The sequence below is a fragment of the Natrix helvetica genome (assembly GCF_964273705.1).
Source record: "Natrix helvetica genome assembly, chromosome: 1".
NCBI classification, from domain to species: domain Eukaryota; kingdom Metazoa; phylum Chordata; class Lepidosauria; order Squamata; family Natricidae; genus Natrix; species Natrix helvetica.
In genome coordinates, this window is record NC_138548.1 from 116553869 (window position 1) to 116574695 (window position 20827).

The 20827-nt window shown below is 43.2% G+C and overlaps 1 protein-coding gene and 1 long non-coding RNA gene across 2 annotated transcripts in view; one reads left to right on the plus strand and one right to left on the minus strand.

The window, feature by feature from the left end:
- B4GALNT4 (beta-1,4-N-acetyl-galactosaminyltransferase 4) overlaps positions 1-6881 on the minus strand; it is a 232801-nt gene extending 225920 nt beyond the window's left edge. Inside the window, exon 1 of the mRNA XM_081936844.1 lies at positions 5911-6881. Coding sequence (XP_081792970.1) covers positions 5911-6061 — 151 coding nt within the window. The 5' untranslated portion in view covers positions 6062-6881. The remainder of the gene's footprint in view (positions 1-5910) is intronic.
- Positions 6882-7267: 386 nt separating this feature from the next.
- Positions 7268-20742, plus strand: LOC309386255. Its single transcript, XR_014174380.1, has 3 exons — positions 7268-7440; positions 8108-8207; positions 20608-20742. It is a non-coding gene; the product is annotated as an uncharacterized lncRNA (long non-coding RNA).
- Positions 20743-20827: the final 85 nt, after the last annotated feature.

The following is a 20827-nucleotide window of genomic DNA, read 5'->3' on the forward strand; positions in this document are numbered from 1 at the left end:
ATATCTGTGGGAAATGGAAAAAGCACCAGATGGGGAAGGCTGCTTTAGACCCTGTTCTTAAATTACTCGTCCTAAGAGAAGAAAACAGATATATAAGGCAACAAGCTGTAACAAAAACTTCAAAATAGATCAAGCTGATATATTTACTCAAGTTGCATGCTATTCTGAGCAGTCATTTACACTTGTTCCAAAAGCCACTAGTAAGAAGATACTTCATCCAGGAAAGTGGAAAAATGTGCCCTTGATGTTTTATAAAAAGGTTTTCTTTCTTTTATTTTCTACTCTCAATCACCTTACACCCTCCTATCTGTTTCCACATACTGAGCAGTAGAAGTAGTTTTTATAATGTTGCTATATCCAGTTACCAAGTTTATTAAAGCAGAAAATATATATTTTTTAAATCAGTAGTTGAAACACTTGGATATTAGGAAAATAAAATATCCAATTTTACCTTGCTTGTAAACCATCATCTTACTGAACCTCTGAACAGGAGCATAAATACCACCAGAATATACAGTTTTAAAAATTATGTGATTTTGATAAAAGTTTCATTGAAGAGTCTACATTCATGGTAGTTTTATCAAAAGTCATTTTAACAGGTATTTTTCTTTCTTTTTTGTATGTCCCTTTTTGTATGCATGTATGGCAGATACTCCTATATATCTGAAGCATTTTAGTCTGCAACAATACGACTAAATTTTCTGTGTGGCTATAGCAGCCCAAGATTACTTAGAAACAGAATATAAATGCAACTATTACATTTCATAGTATTGGCATGAATGTTGTACTCTATTCAAGTTACTATACTGACGATGCAACAGAAGTCAATGTAATGATACCGCTGCTTAAGGTTTTTCATTTTAAAGTCCTTTTTAGAAGAATGCCTTCTCAAATTATTTACATATTAGAAAAAACATTGATAAATTATTGATCCGAGTAACAATGTCATCATACAAAACTGATTTGAAGAAGAAGGTCTTCAGGTACCATTTAAATGCCAAAACTAAAGCATCAGCTGATTGGAACAGATTTACGGCCTTTGCTAAGACGTTCTAGTTTTTTAAAAGTTATCTAGCATATTGATCTGAAGGAAGCCCTTCCGCTAACTTTTAAATGCTTACTAATTTCAGTCCAGCAGTTTGAGGTTTACCACAACTTTGCACCTGGTTCTTCATGGAAAGAACATCCCATCCAGAACTGCTTGTATCATATTATCCAGATCTGCCATATTCCCAACCCACAAAAACTCTATTTTTACGTTTCAGCTGTTCATTCCCATTCTGGAACTGAATTCAGATACCTGTGAGTCAACAGCACCTCAATATCAAAATCCAATTCTTTAGCTGACCAATAGTTTCATATAAAGGAGAAATAGTGGGCCTGTGATTGAGAATGCAGCTCCCAGCATTCCTCATCAATGGTCAAGTTGGTTGAGAATTCTAGTTCAAAAATATATCTAGATGATCACAGGTTCCCACTCATTAATTTTAAAAGTACTAGGAATAAGAGAGACCCAAGCAGACCCCAAAAGACAAAGAAGAATGAATAGAACAAATGTCAATCATTATTACTTTCTTAAACTGATCAGTTAGGAAAGACTGAAACCAATAACTATTGGGGCTTCTAAACCTAAGCTGGGAGCAAAAGCTAATGCTGATTTTACACATCCAAAAAGGTTGTGTCCACTCCAATAAAAGTCATTCTCCAGACTGGCCAAAGCTATTTGCATACCATGTCCAAGTGCAATCCAAGCCTCCACAAAGCTATCCAAGGCACAGTACCATTAAAGAAAATTGCATAAATGAAGCAATTATAATAGTATTAATACTGGTGAACTCCTGAGTCATATACATTTGTCCTCTTATTTCCTGAATGTACTGAAGTAGTTCTTCGTGCACTAAAATTGAGACTCAGTTTGAGAGGTTTACTGGTTAAGGTAGTAAGCTAGAAACCAGGAGATAAGAGTTCTAGTCCCACCTTAGGCAGAAAGCCAATAGAATGACCTTTGGTCAATCACTTCCTCTCAGCCCTAGGAAGAAGGCAATGGCAAACCACTTCTGAAAAATCTTGCCAAGAAAAGGGAAGCAAGGACTTGTCCAGGCAATCTCTGAGAATCAAACCTGATTAAATGGAAGAAAAGAAATGTGCATTTTGATATGCACATGTAAATGATTAAGATTTTCAAATAATTCCTAATGGTTAATCATTTTTTAAAAAACAATCCAGAATACACATATACTTCAGTAAGGTTTGACCAATAAACAATACAAGATTACTGAGAATTCCAGCAATCCTCCTCCCCATTTTTATATCAAATATAGGCTCGATGTTTAAACCTTTTACCATAAAACACAGGGTTTGTTTACAGTGTAAAGAAAAACAATCCTGTGAAATAAACTTGTATCATCAGTTCATCTGAAGATAGAGATTAAAGTTCAGTTCCCAATGTTTAACTTCAGATGTATTTGAATTATTGATTATTAAGACCAAACAGCTTTATGATAACCATAGATTCTGCAAAAGTATTTTTAAAAAACAGAAGTATCAGAATTTGACACATTATACACCAGGCAGACTAAAAGTGTTTAAGCCAAAAATAACAAAAGCTATATTATGGCTTCCAACTATGTGCCTACAGAACATAGACCCATTAGAAGCCATTCAATCAACTTTCTTAACTGGACATATTTCAGGTGCTACAATGGATAGTACAATTCTTTAGGGAAACACTGGGTTGGCATTAATAAAACTTGAGTGCACATAGCACTTGCACATGTTAGCTCTGACTTAAATTAATTTTCAAATTAGTTTGACCCTGCAAGTTAAATTTCAATCTTCTTGGTGGAAATCACTTTGTTTCCCCTTAAGGTAGTAGGAATTCTTTCCTAATGCAGTGATCTCTTTGGGTTTTGAACTAGCTAAATCATTCTTTGAGCAATAATCCAGACTCTGACCTGCAAAATTATTGCAGTCAAGCTCCATCTTACTTCATCCCAGCGACATACTTGAAGTGTTGCTTCTATCCATTACTTGTTTAAGATTGCACCGCAAAATACCACAAGAGCATTTACATTGCCCTTCTATCTGCTTTTCGGGAGGGCAGATTTTACAATGCTCCTAAAGAGCACCTTCTCCGCCCATGTGCTGAAAGGAAGAATAAAACCATCCAATATGTCTTGCTCCACTGCCTCTTATATAGAGACAATTGAGCTGTGTGTATTTTCACATTTACAGTATAACACAATACCTAGGCAGGACCAAAGATGACACTTCAACTTTCTATGGGATGGATCAGGATGCAAGGATGTCAGGTAGCAGACCAGATATAGCACATGGCTGTGATGGAAAGCAGAAGACTGCTTCAAGTGAGATGAGTCTGATTAAAGTCATGTTAAAATATTTAGTATACTGTTTAAGGCACATCATGCATTATTTTTTGATGTGTCTACTTTACAATTATCTTACTTTTTAAAATTGTTCTGGTCTGTGGCCATAATAAACTAAATATGTTTTTTGGATCATTGTGATGTAAACCAAGTTACTTCAAACTATACTTCTATTTCCTGAAGCAAAACTAAAATAAAAAAGCAACTCATTGTTTTAAAAAATGCAGCTGAATAGAAGAACAGGAACTTATGTTGAAGTCCCAAATCTTCTCAAATAGTAGTACAGTATACAGTCAATTTTGTAACATCTAAAATTTAGATGTCAGAAGAAGGTCCACTAACACATTCTTTTTTTCTGTTGCAAAAAGGACTCCAAACTAAATTCTAGCTAAGGTATATCAAATGCCCTGCGATTAAAAGAGAGAATGCAGAGCTTGTAAATTACAGATACAGTAATTTCACACATCACAGTAAACCATGGCTTAATCATTATGTGCTGAATAAATCACAATTGGCTGCAATTGCATTATCTGACAACCCCACATTATGGCTTAGCAAATGATCAAAGTCAGTCATTGTAGTTTAAGGCATCTTCCACGGATATTCACAAACTTTCCTTTTCATTTTAAAAAATTAAATTGATTATAAGGCCATTCCAAAAAATTATTCTTCCTCTAGCCAATCAGCAGGCAGAAGTTTTGAAACATTTTTAAAAATTAAACATCTGAAGTAATCAGAAGGGTTTTCCCTAACCCACTTCATTATTTTTTGTCCTCTTGACATTTCTCCAATTTCTCCTTGACCATTAAGGAATGATATGGTTCAGCAAATAACCAGCCCAGGAGGACATGCCCTCACTTTACCTCCTTAATCTGTATGAGATCAAAGCCCTCCTTTGTTACCCCTGAAATTCAAATGGCATAAAGAAGACATTATGTCTATGGCTTCTCTTTTTTCAGCCCCGTGTGTGAGTTCAGCAACTGACTCAAATAGAAAAAGCTAGATTTTTTTCCATGCGCTTAGGAATTCCTTTCCTCCCCAAGATATACAGTAGAGCTCTGTGTGCTGGATTCAGAAATCATTATTCAGTCCAGCTCTAAAGAAATATTGAGCTGCTGTTACTAACATTTTGCCACGAAGACTAAGAACCTGGAGGATTTTAGACAGCCTGTTGGAAATTGTAGCCAAGTGCCTGACCTCAGTTCTGGAACCAGTTAAGTGCACAGAAGCTCTTCTGTGGGCTCCTCCGAACTCAGTTGGGGAAATGAAACCTGCAAACCGAGCTACTCTCATGTAGGAGAAAATCCAATTGAACACTTTGGGGGATTCAGAATAAACCTGCATAGGTTGGGCTGCAGAGTTTACAAGAGTTTTCTTGTTATTAAAAAAGAGAGATTCCAGCAACTGGGAGAATGTCCCCTTAGCAGACCAAGGTTGATAGAAATAAAAATCTGATCGATGCCCTTGAACTGAGATCAATCCAGGTAATTGCAGGTCACTGCTATGAAATACTACCACTTATTGACATATATACATACATATCTTCAGAGTTTTTCAAAAAGGGCATCTTACAATCATGCAAGTCTTAAAAAATAAAATACTAGTGGTTTAATAGATCCCAGGCTTCCTCAACAAAACCAACTGACTTCATCATTTCTCAAATTATGATTCCCACCTATCAGTTTTGGCTCTCAAATCAACCCACATGGTTGTCTATGTGGTTTTCCTGGCAATATAAAAGTGGTTTTGCTAGTACCTTCTTCCTAGTATTAAGAGGGAATGACTGGCCCAAAGTGACCCAGCTGGTATTATTGCTTCAGAGACGACAATAATTCAATCTCACAGCTCCCAGTCCGGTGCCTTTAACTATTACACCAAACTGTCTTCTCAAATATGCCAGATGATTCTAAACAGGTGATTCACTGCCTTATCCTGCAAATGAGACTGTAGAAATAATAATGCAGCCTCAGAAATTACATGCTCAGCGTTCCTGGATAACAAGCAGGTGCAAAGCCTTTTTAGGATGCTCTAAATATCCCTTTCTAAGGTATTGAAGATACCAATTTATTAATGGATCAAAGGGAAAAGGAAAGATTGGAAAAATATGCAAAACACAAAGATGAGCCACCTCGAGAAGGTGGCTGATAATTCAGAAATGCTTCTTTGCTACCCTTGAATCCATTTGCCACCCCAACATGACAGCACTCCCCTCCTTGCTGGCAAATATCGTGCAAATATCCCTGCCCTATTGCTTTTAGATGAGAGTTGGTGTTATTCCAGATTAATCACTCTAGACAGGATGAGCACGATTTTGTGCAACTCTTCTACAGATGGCTCAATGTTTAAATTCAAAAGAGACGCCGAGAAAGGAAGCAAAAGAGAGCGCGAGGATTGGAGAGTTGGGGAAGAAATGCAAGCAAGCAAACAAGGTGGGGTGCCGGCTCCCCGACAGCCTTGGAAAAGAAAGCAAAGGCATCGAAATTGGGGGGTGGGGGAGGGAGAAGGGGACCGCCCATTTGCTTACCCCGGCCGTAGGCGAAGTGCAAGCGCAGCGCTTTGCCTTGGCGCACCAGGTTGATGTGCAGGTAGGTGAACCAGACGGCGAAGGTGAGCAGCACCAGCAGCAGCAGCAACTTGAATTGCTTCCGGATCTTCTTCACCGGGAACCACAGCATCCTCCAGGCAGCATGCCCGGGGGGTCTATCTACCCCCGGGGGGTGAGCTGGGGCGCTCGAGCCGTCGTTCCCGCGGGAGGATGAATGGGAGAGGAAGGGCGGCGACAGACGCGAGGGGTCAGCCCCTAACCCGGCCTCCGCGTCGCCCCTCGCAGCTCATCTTGCCCCGAAGGCAAGGACGACGCTTCCTCCCCGCCGGCCGCCGGCTGGGTTGTCGGTTACCTGCAGCGGCGACGGGAACAGCAACTTTGGCGTCTCCGGACTGGCGCGCAAACTTCGTCTCGGCGCTGTCCAGCCGAAAGGGCTGCCGATCGGAGGAGGAGGGAAAAGGAGGAGGAGGATGCTACCGAGAGCTGCCCCCAGAGGATGCGGGGAATGGGTGGGGGATCTTAATGCTCTCCCCCCCGAAAAGCTCGGGCCGCCTCCAACCAACTCCTGGCGGGAAGGGACAAAGGCATCCAGGCAGCAGGAGACTCCCTCCGACCGCGAGCGATCGAGCGGCGCGGGAATGTAGAGGTCGCTCCCTCGCCGACACCTCCGTTTACCTGAGGCTCCGTGCATGGAAAAGCAGCCCGGAATCCCCGCCTCACAGCCAAAAGGCTAATAGAATTCGTCCTCGGCAGGCAATGAATGGAAGGAGAGAAGCTGCCCAAAGAGTTTCTCCCCAGTCCCGGCTTTGGGTTCTTTCTCGAATTATTGCGGGTCCTCGGCCTTGCACTTTAGAGGATTTTCCTTACGGATGCAAAGCAGGAGCTTCCGCGTTTCCTACTGCCGTCTTGCTCGCGTGGCTCGTGGCGATGCCCTGGCGGCATCATCGCCTCTTCGCCGTCGCTGCTCTGGCTTTTGGCTCGAAGAGAGCAGCATCCGCACGCTGTGATGCAACCGAGCCTGAAACGGGGCAGCCAGATGGGCAGCCCTACGGGACCCAATGGCAACCCCGTTTTTTTCGATCCGCCCAATCCTCTCGCTCAGGAGGCGGGTCAAAGGCGAGGTTCGGCTGTGAGCGGTGTTCATCTCCACGCCAACGTGCAAACATCCACCTGGGGAGCGGATTCCGTGCCTGCCTAGGCAAAGGAGGGGAATGATATATTTGAGGGGGGAGGGAGGGGGCTGCCATCATATTCTTGCAAACCTCCCAGGCCTTCCGTCTCCATCCTGAAAGAGAAATCTGGCTGCTCTAGCTTCAGGGAGAAAAATCTCCCCGTTTTCTATGTATTGTTCGTTTGAGATGCCACTTACAACCCTACTAGAGCGTCCCCTTCGTGAGGGATGGTATCTTCCCAGCAGATGCAAGCTGGCACTTTAGGAGAAGGGAGCAAGATTTTTCCAAGATGGTAAAAGGCTGAGGATGCAGACGGCCTTCTTGGAGATGGCTGCAGGTGAAACTGTGTGGTTGCTTTCCCTTGTGGCAGAATGCCAGAAAGGGATATAGCCCAACAGTAAAGAGTTCTGCTGTGGGGCTCAGCCATTGATTCGCCTGGATATGGGCAAGTCAAACTCTCTGAAACCTGGGAGGTTTCAAGTATGCTCATTGGAGTGTCAATCAATGCTAGACTTGCTTCTGAAAATCCTTCTGAATCATCAAGGAAATTGCTTTGCTAGTGCTCTTCAGAAATTAATTTGCGATAATTGACTTCAATTATTGTTGGTTATTGCATGATGTAAAAAGTGGAATAGGCAAGAGTTGTTCTGAAAATGTCTAATTTAGATCGCCCTCCCCATTCTGATTTCATAAATGCCAAGTGCCAGTCTGGGTCAGCTGAAAACGGTTGCAGTCAAGAGGACCCCAGTAAATATTTTATGGTTTCTCCTCTGTCCTTGACATTGTCCTGCCTGTTTAGTAGGCAGCCATTGCTTTCTCTGGAGGCCAAATCAACATCTGTTGATTTGACAATGGAGTTTAGCAACGAATACATTAGAAGAGAATAACAAAAAGATGAAAGCACAGGAGCTGTGACTACCTATGCTAAAGCAAGAAGGGTTTATTTTAACATGTCAGTTGCAAAAGAAATTCAAAAGAGGCATTGGGGTTGCTTTTCATTCCAGATGGAGGAATCTTCGCAGAGGGCCAGCAGAACTCAATTCCTATTTTCATCCCCACAAAAATGATGGTTTGAGTATCTTAGACTAAGAATGAACACAACAGGTAAGAAAGAAAGTCAGAAATTATGTGGTAAACACTCTTCTAGCGAATTTGAATGGCCATGCCCCTATGTCCTGATGGAACAATAGAATATGGAAGGGACTGGTGGAAGCGCTCTAATGAGCTCTGTTCATTATCCTTGAGGCAATCTGGAGAATAAGGGAGATACCAGAGCTCCACAGAACAAATTTGGCCCCCTTCTTCTGGAAATGAAGAAAGAGGATCCCAGTAATTACCTATCAGTGAGCTAACAATACCTGAGAAGGAGTTAAAGCAGATAATAGGGCAGACTATTTGTTAGATATTAGCATATATCGCAGCAAGTCTCCTCTCTGGTCCGCCGCTACGGCGGGAAACAGGTATCGTTCTGATTGGTCGAGAGGCGTACCCGATTCCTATAAAAGGGGAACCCTCCGGCCACAGAGCAAGCTGGATCACTACTACTACTAATAAAGAGCTGATAAGTCACTACGTGTCCGGAGTCTGTTCTCTCGTTGCCCGAGTCTAACATTGGCGACGAGGATGGGATCGAGAGACAGATAGGACGAAGAAAGCTACTTCAGAATCCCAGGATTCGATCCAGCCCAGGAATTCGGCAGAAATTCCGGCAGCCATCTCAGGACACCGCAGCGTGGCAAATTCAAACGAAGAGAAGATGGCGATGCACACTCCCCCCGCTCCATTCGACCCGATGAACAACGAATGGGAGGCTTACATGATTTGTTTCGAGTGTTTTCTCGAAGCGAACGAATACACGGGGATAACCGACGCCCGAAAGAAGAATATCTTCCTCAGCTACTGTAGGCGAGAAGTCTTCAACACGGCCAGAGACCTCTCCGAGCCTACTCCGATACAAGCGGTATCATGGACAGCATTGCAACAGGCTCTACAGACTCATTACGCGCCAAAACCTTCCCGCCATGTTTGCCGCCAGGAATTCAACATGCGGAACCAGAAGGCGGGAGAATCAATCAACCAATATGTTGCAGCTCTACGTAAAGCAGCGACTCATTGCGAGTTCAGGGATCTGGACGAGCAAATCCTGGCAAGATTTGTGTGTGGGTTAAAGGACATTTTGCTACAAAAAAGACTATTGGCAAATCCGAATTTAACCCTCCAAATAGCACTCAACGAAGCAAGAGCATCCGAGTCAGCGGAAAGATCGTCGGAAACAATACAACGCAGGTTCAACATAAGCCAGCCAGCACCCAGACACACCAGAATCCACTACGAGGACACCGATCCAGACTACGAGGATCCCGAGTTCGAGGACAGTCACCTGATGCGGAGCAGTCACATGAGGCCTGGGGGGAGACCCGGATTCCGTTTGCCGCCCTGCGCAAGCTGCGGAGGGAATCACCCCCGGTCTACCTGTCGGTTCAGGAACGTTGTTTGTTCACACTGCAACAAAATTGGGCACATCGCACGAGTGTGCCGGAGCGAAGTCCCTGCCTCCCCACGGCAGCCTCCAATGTACCGCCAACAGAAGCCCAACCCAGGGGCTTGGCGAAATCAAAAAGGGCGCCCAGAGAGAAATCCACAAGTGTTTACCCAGAGAGAAAATTCCCAAAGAGCTGAAAGGGCGTACTCCCAGAGAGATTACACACAAAGAGCTGAGAGAGCGTTCTACCAAGACGCTCAACGAGAGTTTTGTCAGGATACTGATGCTGAGATAGAGTTGACCCAGAGAGAGGAATTGCGAACCTATCTCACCACAATAAGTCAGGTCCGCACCAAGCGGCCTAAAAAGCTGAAAGTCACAGTCCTCTTGGAGGGCTCTCCTTGCGAGCTGGAAGTTGACACAGGATCGTCCTTGACGATCATTTCATGGGCCTCCATGAAAAAGGCTATCCCTAGCCTCAAAAAGAGCCAACTACGCGCACCAGACATCCTGCTACGAGACTACCAGGGGAACCGAGTCCCCATCATGGGCCAAGGCACGTTCCAAATTCGCTTCAAGGACATCGTAGCCCAGCTGCCCGTGACCATCGCCAGCGCTCCGTTACAGAACCTTCTAGGACTAGATTGGTTTGAAGCCTTGGGTTTAGAAGTCACCGGGATCAACGCCATGGAGAACAGCAGCGCTGAACAGATTTTTAAGGAGTTCGAGGATGTGTTCAGCCCCGGTCTCGGTAAGTATGTGGGTAAACCAATCTCATTCAATTTAGACCCTAAAGTGGCGCCAATCCGACTTAAACCGAGACGAGTGCCTTTTGCACTCTGCCCAAAAATAGATAAAGAGATCGATAAGTTAGTAGAGCAAGGAATCCTTGAGCCGGTGGATCACGCGCGCTGGGAAACTCCCATTGTGACCCCAGTTAAACCAGACGGGTCAGTCCGCATCTGCGCGGACTATAAATGCACAATTAATGTCACGCTACAACAAAGCGCATATCCTGTGCCAGTAGTACAACACTTATTGCACTCGTTGGGGCCAGGAAAGATATTTGCTAAATTAGACATGGCACAAGCTTACCAGCAGTTGCCCATGGATAGCGCCACAGCGGAGGCCCAAACTATAGTGACGCATAGAGGAGCATTCAAATGCAACCGGCTACAATTCGGTGTGAGTATTGCTCCAGGTCTGTTCCAGAGCGTCATGGAACGGCTTTTGCAAGGGATACCGGGAGTCATCCCCTATTTCGACGACATCTTGGTGTCCGCTGCAAACGAGGAACAACTATTAAAAAGAGTCAGAACTGTTTTGGTCAGAATCAGAGAAAAGGGCCTCCCCCTCAAAAAGGAGAAATGCCAAATTAACGTGCCTAGCGTAGAATTCCTGGGATATAGAATCGATGGTCAGGGAATACACCCCACTTCAAAGAAAATTAAGGCGATCCAGGACGCCCCCACACCACGGAATCAGACCGAGTTGCAGGCCTTCCTCGGACTACTTAACTTCTACAGCATTTTTCTGAGACAGAAGGCGACCGTTGCTGAGCCATTACATCGACTACTCCAGAGGAACTCAACATGGAGATGGGGACGATCCGAAGCAGCAGCTTTTGCCGCAGTAAAGCGCCTGCTCACCACCGACTCGCTGCTAGTGCAATACAGCCAGACGCTACCGCTGGTATTGACCTGCGACGCATCCCCATTCGGAGTCGGCGCAGTCCTTAGCCACAGGATGCCAAACGGGAACGAAGCACCCATCGCTTTCTACTCCAGGACTCTTTCATTGGCCGAGAGGAATTACAGCCAAATGGACAGAGAAGCGTTAGCTGCTGTAGCTGGAGTAAAACGTTTCCACGAATACCTCTACGGCCGCGATTTTGAACTGATTACAGATCATAAACCGCTGTTGGGACTCTTAGCGGGAAACCGCCCCACACCAGTCTCCCTTTCTCCACGCATGACCAGGTGGACTGTTTTCCTGGCCGCGTATTCATATAAGCTAATTCATCGACCGGGCTCCACTCTAGGACATGCAGACGCACTTAGCCGTTGCCCACTTCCGGATCTCTTGCCAGACCCCACTCCCGAGGTACCGGTGTTGTTAATTGACTGTTTGGACTCAGGACCGGTTTCTTCCTGCGATGTTGCCAGATTCTCTGCTAAGGACAATATAATAAAGCAAGTTCAAACCTGGGTTTGGAGGGGGTGGCCGAAAGGGAACGTGGGCCCGGAATTCAAGCTATTTTGGGGGAAACGAGACGAGCTTTCAGTGTTGCAAGGTTGTTTATTGTGGGGGGATCGAGTTGTTATTCCTCATACGTTACGTAGAAATGTATTAGAAGCGTTACATGTGGGGCATCCGGGGATCGTTAGAATGAAGGCGTTAGCAAGAAGTTACGTTTGGTGGCCCAACATGGACAAAGAAATAGAGGAATGGGTGGCCACTTGTGATCCATGCCAGGAATCGAGACCCGCACCCCGGGAAGCGCCCGCCACAGAATGGGAGAAGCCTAAAGCACCCTGGTCGCGAATACACATCGATTTCGCAGGGCCAGTCCAAGGTCAGACTTTCCTTATAGTTGTGGACGCATACTCCAAATGGCTAGAAGTAGTCCTAATGACTTCAACCACGGCAGAGGCAGTCATTAAGGTTCTACGGCGACTTTTCGCCACTCATGGCCTGCCCGACCTCCTGGTCTCCGATAATGGGCCCCAATTCACGGCCATGCAATTTGAAACGTACTTAGCAGGTCAGGGAATTCGGCATGCCCTCGTCGCGCCATTCCATCCGGCATCGAACGGACAGGCGGAAAGAATGGTGCGATCCGCAAAAGAGGCCCTCGCTTGGATGGGTCCAGGTGATTGGCAAACACGCATTGACCATTACCTCCTAATTCAGCATATTACCCCCAGCGCAACGACGGGTAGGAGCCCCGCTGAACTACTCATGGGCCATCGTCTACGGTCTCACCTGGACCGTCTTCACCCAAATTACTCTGCCACATCGCCCCCAGACTCAACAAGCAAAATTCAGAATTTTAGCATAGGGGATTCAGTATACGCCCACAACTATGCAGGGGGAACATTGTGGATGCCGGCAAAGGTAATTGGCATCACGGGTCCACGATCATATTTGCTAGAGCTTGAAGATGGACGAAATTGGAAAAGGCACATCAATCAACTACGAGGTCGCCTGACACACTCAGACCTACGGGCTGCAGACGAAAATTATCTGCCAACACAAAGTCAGCCATCCGAGAACCCCGGCACAGAGAATCAGGACACCTGCGAGCCCAGGGTAGAACAAGAGGTCGAAGGCGGAACCGAACAACGCCAAAGCAACGAAAGCCAGCAGACCCCCGAACGCGAAACAGGAAAAGCAACCGATCCTGAAACCACTCCTGAGCAACCGGAACTGCGGCGTTCCACCCGTGTAAGGCAAACACCCACGTATCTTAAGGACTATGTAACTAACCGGAATGCTCCGTCTAAGAGGGGAGGGGTGTTAGATATTAGCATATATCGCAGCAAGTCTCCTCTCTGGTCCGCCGCTACGGCGGGAAACAGGTATCGTTCTGATTGGTCGAGAGGCGTACCCGATTCCTATAAAAGGGGAACCCTCCGGCCACAGAGCAAGCTGGATCACTACTACTACTAATAAAGAGCTGATAAGTCACTACGTGTCCGGAGTCTGTTCTCTCGTTGCCCGAATCTAACACTATTTGTATGGAATTTGAAGACTTGCTATGTATCATGTAAGACAAATTCTTCCCTGTCAAGGTAACTCATTATTGGCAGGGGAATATACTGTAGATGTAATCTGCCTTGATCTCAGCAAAGTTTTTGACAATGAATACGAATTGTGATAATGTGGTTTGCATTGGCACTACAATAAGATAGCTGGCTAACCATGTTCAGAAAAAGCACTGGTTAGCTTTACATCAAGATGGACAGTCACCGGATTACAAAATTGGTGGATGCCTATCAGATTTTGGATGACTGGGGTTTTTGGCTAATAGTAATATTAGGAAAAGTGGGAATACTATAATATATAATATAATTTGAACAGGTTGGAAGATTAGATTGAGAGAACAAAATTTCAGGGATAATTTTAAGATATTATATTCAGGCGGGGAGGGGGTGATATAGAGCACAAACATATAGAGCTTCATGGCTTGGAAACAGTACATTAAAGAAGGGTGACAAACTGACCATGAATCAGCAGTGTGAGACAGCTTTTAGAATGCCTGTAGCAGTCCTTAATAGAAACAGAAGAAATGCTGTATACAAAAATTACATAGTCCTTGTTTTCTCTTCTGCATTACTAAGACCATATCTGGAGTTTTGTGGGCAATCCTGGCATCACTTTTTGAGAAGGGAGAGTTTAGATCAGGTTCAGAGGAGGCTGACAGGCTTAATGCAGGGACTTGAGAACACAAGGACAGGCTGAAGTGACTTAGGATCTTCAATTTGGAAAACATAAAACAAGGGGAATCGTGATATTGGTGTTCAAGTACATTAAAAGGTACCATAGCGAAGAGGGTCAAGGATTATTTTCCATTGCCATAGAAACAAGGACCAGAAATAATGGGAATAAATCGCACCTACCTACATTTCATTTAAAAATAAGGATCATCTTGATGACAAGATCTGAATATCAGGGAGATAGTTTGCTTATGGAGACTGGGGGTTCTCTAGTCCTTGACATTTTTGAGAACTGACCTTTTGGACTTTATCCTCAGACCTGGGAGAATAAGAGTGAGGTAATATGGACTGGGGTTGTTGGTTTTGTTTTGGTGAAATGTATTTTCTTGGCAAGAGTTATTGGCCATAAAACCTCTCCCTGGGTGAGAGCCAGAGAAGGATATTGGTAGGGGGGAGAGAGCACCTTGTTGATGTGGGGGGAGGAGTGGGCACCCCTGGCAGACTGATGAAAAGGGGCTGGTTTGAAGTATCTGATGGGAGGTAGATACTGCTTGTGGAAGTTGCTGTAAGGAGCAGTTGGAAGCAGAAAGTACATGAGCAAAAACACCGCCAGAACCAAGATGACCCCAAGGGAGATAGGTTTTTTGCTTGGATATGGTGGGATGCTCAGACTGAGGAGAAGAACGGTATGAGTCATTTATGTTATGACCACAGATGGGAGGGTTGATTTGATGTGTATTATCAAAATCTGTCTGGACATGGAAGGAGGTGTTTTCTTGGAGGTGGGCTTACCTGGGTTTCTGGTGTGGTGTCAACCAAGACGTCAGGACAGAAGTGGGGAGGGGGGAGTGGCTATGGTTATCCAAGATTCTCTGGGGCCATTCTAGGGCCTGGTCTGAAGATCAATGGATGTGAGACTCTGCTGCTAGGTTGGACTCTAGGATTTAGCTGACACCGTTGCTATTATGCTTGTTTCTCTGCTGCAAATCAACCTACTTACCTATCTTACCATTACAATTCTTTGTCTAGGCTGCTGGTAGTGTTCCCCAGGATGGTGCTGGGGGACTTCAGTTTGACTACTTTGGGGACAGAGTCTGAGACAGCTTGAGAGTTCATAGTCAATATGGCAACCATGAGCCTTTCACATGTCATTGAGGGTCTGACATATGACAATAGTCACACACCTTATTTGGTTCACAGTAGTGGCAACATGAAATTGGTTGAGACTTCTGTTACACCCCTGATCACTCTCTGGTAGTTCTAGAGTTCTCTGTGCTAGCCCCACCTGAAGCCCTGCTTGCTGCTTGGAATGAGAGAGTTTTGTATCATGCAGTGTCCTCCCATGGAACCTGAAACTCCTAGTTTACAGAGCAGCTGAAGGAGATGAAACAGATGAAAAGACTTCCAGATCAGGGGTCTCCAACCCATGGGCCATGACCTATTCAGAATTGGACCGTGTGAGTGGCTGGTTGGAGCACAGGGGTAGGCGCAGCTCAACTTGCTTAAGTGGCAGGTGGGCACTCACATGCATGGACAGCAGAGATGGTATTCAGCAGGTTCTGACCAGTTCTGGAGAACCGGTAGCGGAATCTTTGAGTTGTTCAGAGATGCCATCTCTGACTGGCCCTGCCCCCATCTATTCTCTGCCTCCCAAGTCCCAGCTGATTGGGAGGAAATAGGGATTTTGCAGTAACCTTCTCCTGGAGTGGGGAGGGAATGGAGATTTTACAGTATCCTTTCCCTGTCCCACCCACCAAGCCATGCCCACCAAGCCACACCCACAGAACGGGTAGTAAAAAAAATTGAAAATTTTTTCCCCTTCACTAAAATGGTGGGCATGGCCAGTGTGTGACACATCCAGCCTACAGGCCACTAGTTTGACAGCCTGTGCTATCAGGTCTACCTCATGGCAGTGAGTGTGGTGAAACACCTGGACAGAAAAGACTCAGAGGGTTATCTACATGGTCACTGTGAGGAAGATGCTAAGCCTATGCCAGATAAAGTCTCAGGGATTCACTCCATGTTGGACTCCAGCCTTGAAGTAAGTTCTGTGAAGGTGACTGAGGCTCATTCTGGCTCATTCAGCTTTGGTTATCTTGGAGGACTTTGATGCTATTAGTCCTTAACAAATGGGATGGGTTCTTGGGACTCAATCATCTGTATTTTAGATTCCTGTCCCACCTGATTGGTCAAGACATCCCAGCAGGTAAAATGGTTGTTTTGAATTTCTCTTGAAGTGAGGAGGTGGATTTGTTGTTCCTTAAAGAGGAAATAAATAAATTCAAGTCCAAATATGCCCATACACAATTTTATTTCTTGGCAGGGTTTTGATTTATCATATGTTTGCAAATAGATCCAGTATTTCTTAGATCCTGTTTTATTCACTTCTGCTAGCAGCACTCACAAATTAGAAGTTGTGCAGAATGAAAGCCCAGATTTAATTCCTATCTCCATACCACCTATGCTCCTATTGAATCCACGAAACGTTAAAAGAACTAATGAACAGAAACAAACAGGAATAATCTTAGTTTCGTTTAAGGAAGCATAAAACTCAGCTACATACCTGAGATCTGAGGGGTCAAACTTAAAAATACATTAGATGTTTCAATCTTACGCATTCATCCCTTTCTTTTTGTCTTTTTGTCATTTGTCATTTATTTTTAAAACTTTTCTGAATGAATGGTTTCATTCTTATTATTTTAATATTTTCTTCTGCAGCTTTCCCCCCTTAGTTTTCCCTGAGTAAAACACCTTTACCCACTTTCTTATTAAAGCTTGCAATCCTATACGTTGATGGTTATCCTATTTAAATCAGTGAAGTGTATTTACAGGGCATACACACTTTCTATCAAATGATTATTGGTTAGTATCATTCGAGTGAGAATTTGTTCTTGTTTCAACCGAATACTGCACGTAAATCAAATTAGATAAGCAATTTAGTAGTGGCAAGGACTACTATAAATTCTATGTGATCTCGAAATAATATATACTGTACATATCATTTCTTGAAATAATATACACATATTATTTGTATCTATGTATAATACATACACACATACAATTTCATTGATTTGGAGAAATAGTAGTGATCTGCCAAGTCCTTCCTAATTTAGTTTAAACAAATCTGTAAATTTTCTAGTGAGAAGTAATGCAACTTCTCATTTTGTCTAAAATAAATGTTGTCAGCCAATAATGAGGCTTAGAAAAGAAGCATTACTACATTCATAACCCTATAATAATCCCAATGCAAAAGTAAAGACAAAAGCAATTGGCTTAAAGCAAATACGAATGTATGCAATTATAAATGTAAACATATATAAATGCATAGACGTAAAGCTTTTTACGTAAACTCTACCATACATTTTTAAATTGGGGAACCAATGAAAAAAGGTATATTATTAAATATTATTAAATCATTTCCTCAGAACTGTAACGAACACTGTACTCCCATTGTTGCAACCTCAATAATAGCAAGTTTCTGTTCTGTTCCTCTTTCTCTCTCTGTTTCTCTGATGTTAATGTTATTCTTAAAATTAACCAAGTACAAGTCAGAAGTGCCAGCCTATAATTCCTGCAGGCTTACCAATGACAGTCTAAATAACAGCTTCAACAAAGGTGAAGTTGACACTAACACTCCGGTTCCTCTCCTTAGTGATATTTTTGTGAAATGACAGCGGGGTGTGTTTTGATATTTATGGAACCAGCAAGTCAGACAATGGTTTAGGAAAAGCACCATGCCTTTTTAATATTAACTGGGTTAAAAGATAATGATATGTATAAAATGTATCAATGAAAAAGTCTACTAATTTTCACAGAGAGTGTGTTATTTTTTTTTCTTTTTGCTATCAAATACTCCAAATCAACCTTGTTCACATGTTACAAATATATCCCAGAGATGTGGGACAAAATCATATCAGGAATTCTAGATTAGCCTTCCAGGGGAACATGAATATTATTTTCAGAATTGTCTAAGTAACAGTAAATCTATAATTTCTTTACTTTGAATGATATATATATATATTATGTCAGATTTCAGCTTGTATATTCAGTCAGAAGAAGTTTGTTATTTATTAAATTTATATTCTCCTCATCTCACTGTTGAGTGACTCCAAAGTTAACAGCCAAGTCAGTATTTTAACACAGGTTATTAAACAATTCATTATAATTCAGTGCCAACAAAATGCTAAATCATCATCATACTTAATGCTGATCCAAAAAAAAAAAAGTATGTATGAAGAAACCCTGATTCTCAAAGGCTTTGTGTCATTGGGATGCTAAGTCATACTAGCGGTCCATTTAAAGTGGCAGTACATTCATTTTGGCATTTTTTTTGTGACTAAAAAAAAAACTAAGGAAGGTTAAACCGGGTTAGTACTTGGATAGGAGAGCACCTGCAATAGAACCACCAGGTGAAAGTGAGGGGGCCCTGATTTTTTGGGGGGGAGTGTTAAAAGGCATTCCATCTTAGAGTCTATGGGGTGGGGTGGAGGAAGCAGGAAGTATTTGAGATGGAGCCCTTGGATCTATATCTGGCTGCATTTGTAGCTAAAGCAATAGCACTTAGACTTATATACCGCTTCACAGTGCTTTACAGCCCTCTCTAAGCGGTTTACAGAGTCAGCATATTTTCCCCAACAATCTGGGTCTTCATTTTACCAACCTCGGAAAGATGGAAGGCTGAAGCCATTGCAAACGTCTTCCACATTGTAATGACCCAGACCAGATGGATGTATCCATAAATTCAAAAGGAATTTAGTTCAATCAAAGAAAGCCCCCCCCCTTTTTAATCCCAATCATAATAGTATAAATATTTTTTAAAATAAAGTCTGTGGAAACAGTATTTTCTCATAGAAAAATTCTTATGAATTATTGCCATTTCATTATTGTACCAATATGTTTTTATCATACACTTTATGGACAAAACTACAGATGCATTCCAAAAAAAAAATTAAGAAGTACCGGTAAGTATTCTGTATGGGGAAGGTACAGATGAACATTTTACTATACAATTTTTCACTAGTAAGTTCAGGTATAGCCCAGCTTTTGTTTTTTATGGGTACACAAGGAACACTGAACTCTGATACCTTTGTAAAACTGAAGCCTAGAGCAGAATTTAAACCAACATCTTGGTAAACACAGAATCAGTAAATAACAGGATGAAATCTACTTACCTTCACTATCGGTTTGCAAATGTGAGCACCTCCGCACATGCCCAGAAACCTCTGTGCATGTGCAGAGCGTCAAAAACAGACGTGATGACGTCTGGGCAGGTGGGTGGAGCTTGCTACTGAGTGTGCCTGTAAAGGTAAGTAGAACAGCGGAGGGGGTGGGATCTGCTGTGCCACACGATTTAGATTAGCTAGAAAGCAGGAAATCCTACCTTCTAGCTAATATAAATTGCACATCACAGCTGATCGTCAGAAATACCTTTTTGTCTGAACCAGTAGCATTTGTTTACTACCAGTTTCGAGCGAACCAGTCCAAACCGGTAGCATTTTACTCCTGGCAAAAGTAGGTCTCTACCTGCCTTAGTCTTCATTTCTTAGGCTTCAAATTATGTGTTTCCACTGCAGCATTATTCACTTAATGGGCGGACCAGTAGCATTTTTTATTACCGGTTCGAGCAAACCAGTCCAAACCGGTAGCATTTTACCCCTGGCAAAAGTAGGTCTCTACCTGCCTTAGTCTTCATTTCTTAGGCTTCAAATTATGTGTTTCCACTGCAGCATTATTCACTTAAGATGCTGAATCACAAACCAGTCAATCACGATTTAGCCTGGCATGTCATGTGAATCCAACCAATCAGAAGTTAGCTTACGATTCAGTAGCAGGTTTCATGCAGTATGCTAAGCAAAACTAAATGGGCTGTTATTGGCTGTTTATATTGAGGCTCAACATAATGTAGGAACTCTTGGCTTAGGATGCTGCATGCCAGTTTGGTATAGTGGTTAAGGCATCAGGTTAGAAGCCAGGAGTTTCTAGTCCTTTCTGAGGCATGAAAGCCAGCTGGGTGACTTGGAGCCAGTCGCTCTCTCTCAGCCCAATTCACTTCACAGGGTCGTTGAAGGGAAAATAGGAGCAGGAATGAGTATTAGGTATGTTTGATAAGGAAGGCAAGATAAAAATAAACTAAACCAGTACGTTAAGCCATAATATGGTTTGTTGTTTGGGCTTAGCATATTTTATGAATGGTGCAGTTGTTAGATTTAGTAATTAATGTGTGAATCCAGAAAATAGCATCAATTCAGTAAAGTCGGTTAAATTAATCAAGGCTATCTTGTGGGGATATACTCAGTTCCTCCAAGTTCCTGTTGGTAAATATAGACCTTCTTTTTCTTTCAGCTCCCCATTGCTGCCTACTAAAATTTCATTTAACCAAGTGAAAATTGCCCCCCTCCAACCAGCAATCAATAGGTTGGCTAGATGCTGAGAACTGTTTTTGCTTTCTTTCTTGTTGCTTTTCTCCGCTGTTGACATTTTCAGCGGCTTAATTGATCGAACAGCCATTTCTCCAGAGCCTATTCTGTTATATAAAAACTGCTTGGTCCTGATGCCAATTCTTTCTCCCTTTTTTGCCTGGCAGCAGAGAGGAGGAAAAGGGACAGGAGTTCCTGTGGCCTCCTTATGATTTGATATTGAACTGCTTGGAAACGGCATTATTATGCAACATGCCGATGATGATGAAGATGAAGAATACCATGGATGGTCTTAATTTTGGATGGCGTCAAATCTAACCCTTTTCTTAGCCCTAGGTGGATTCTCCTGTATTTTAACATCTCTAATCTGTTTTTAAAGGTTTTCCA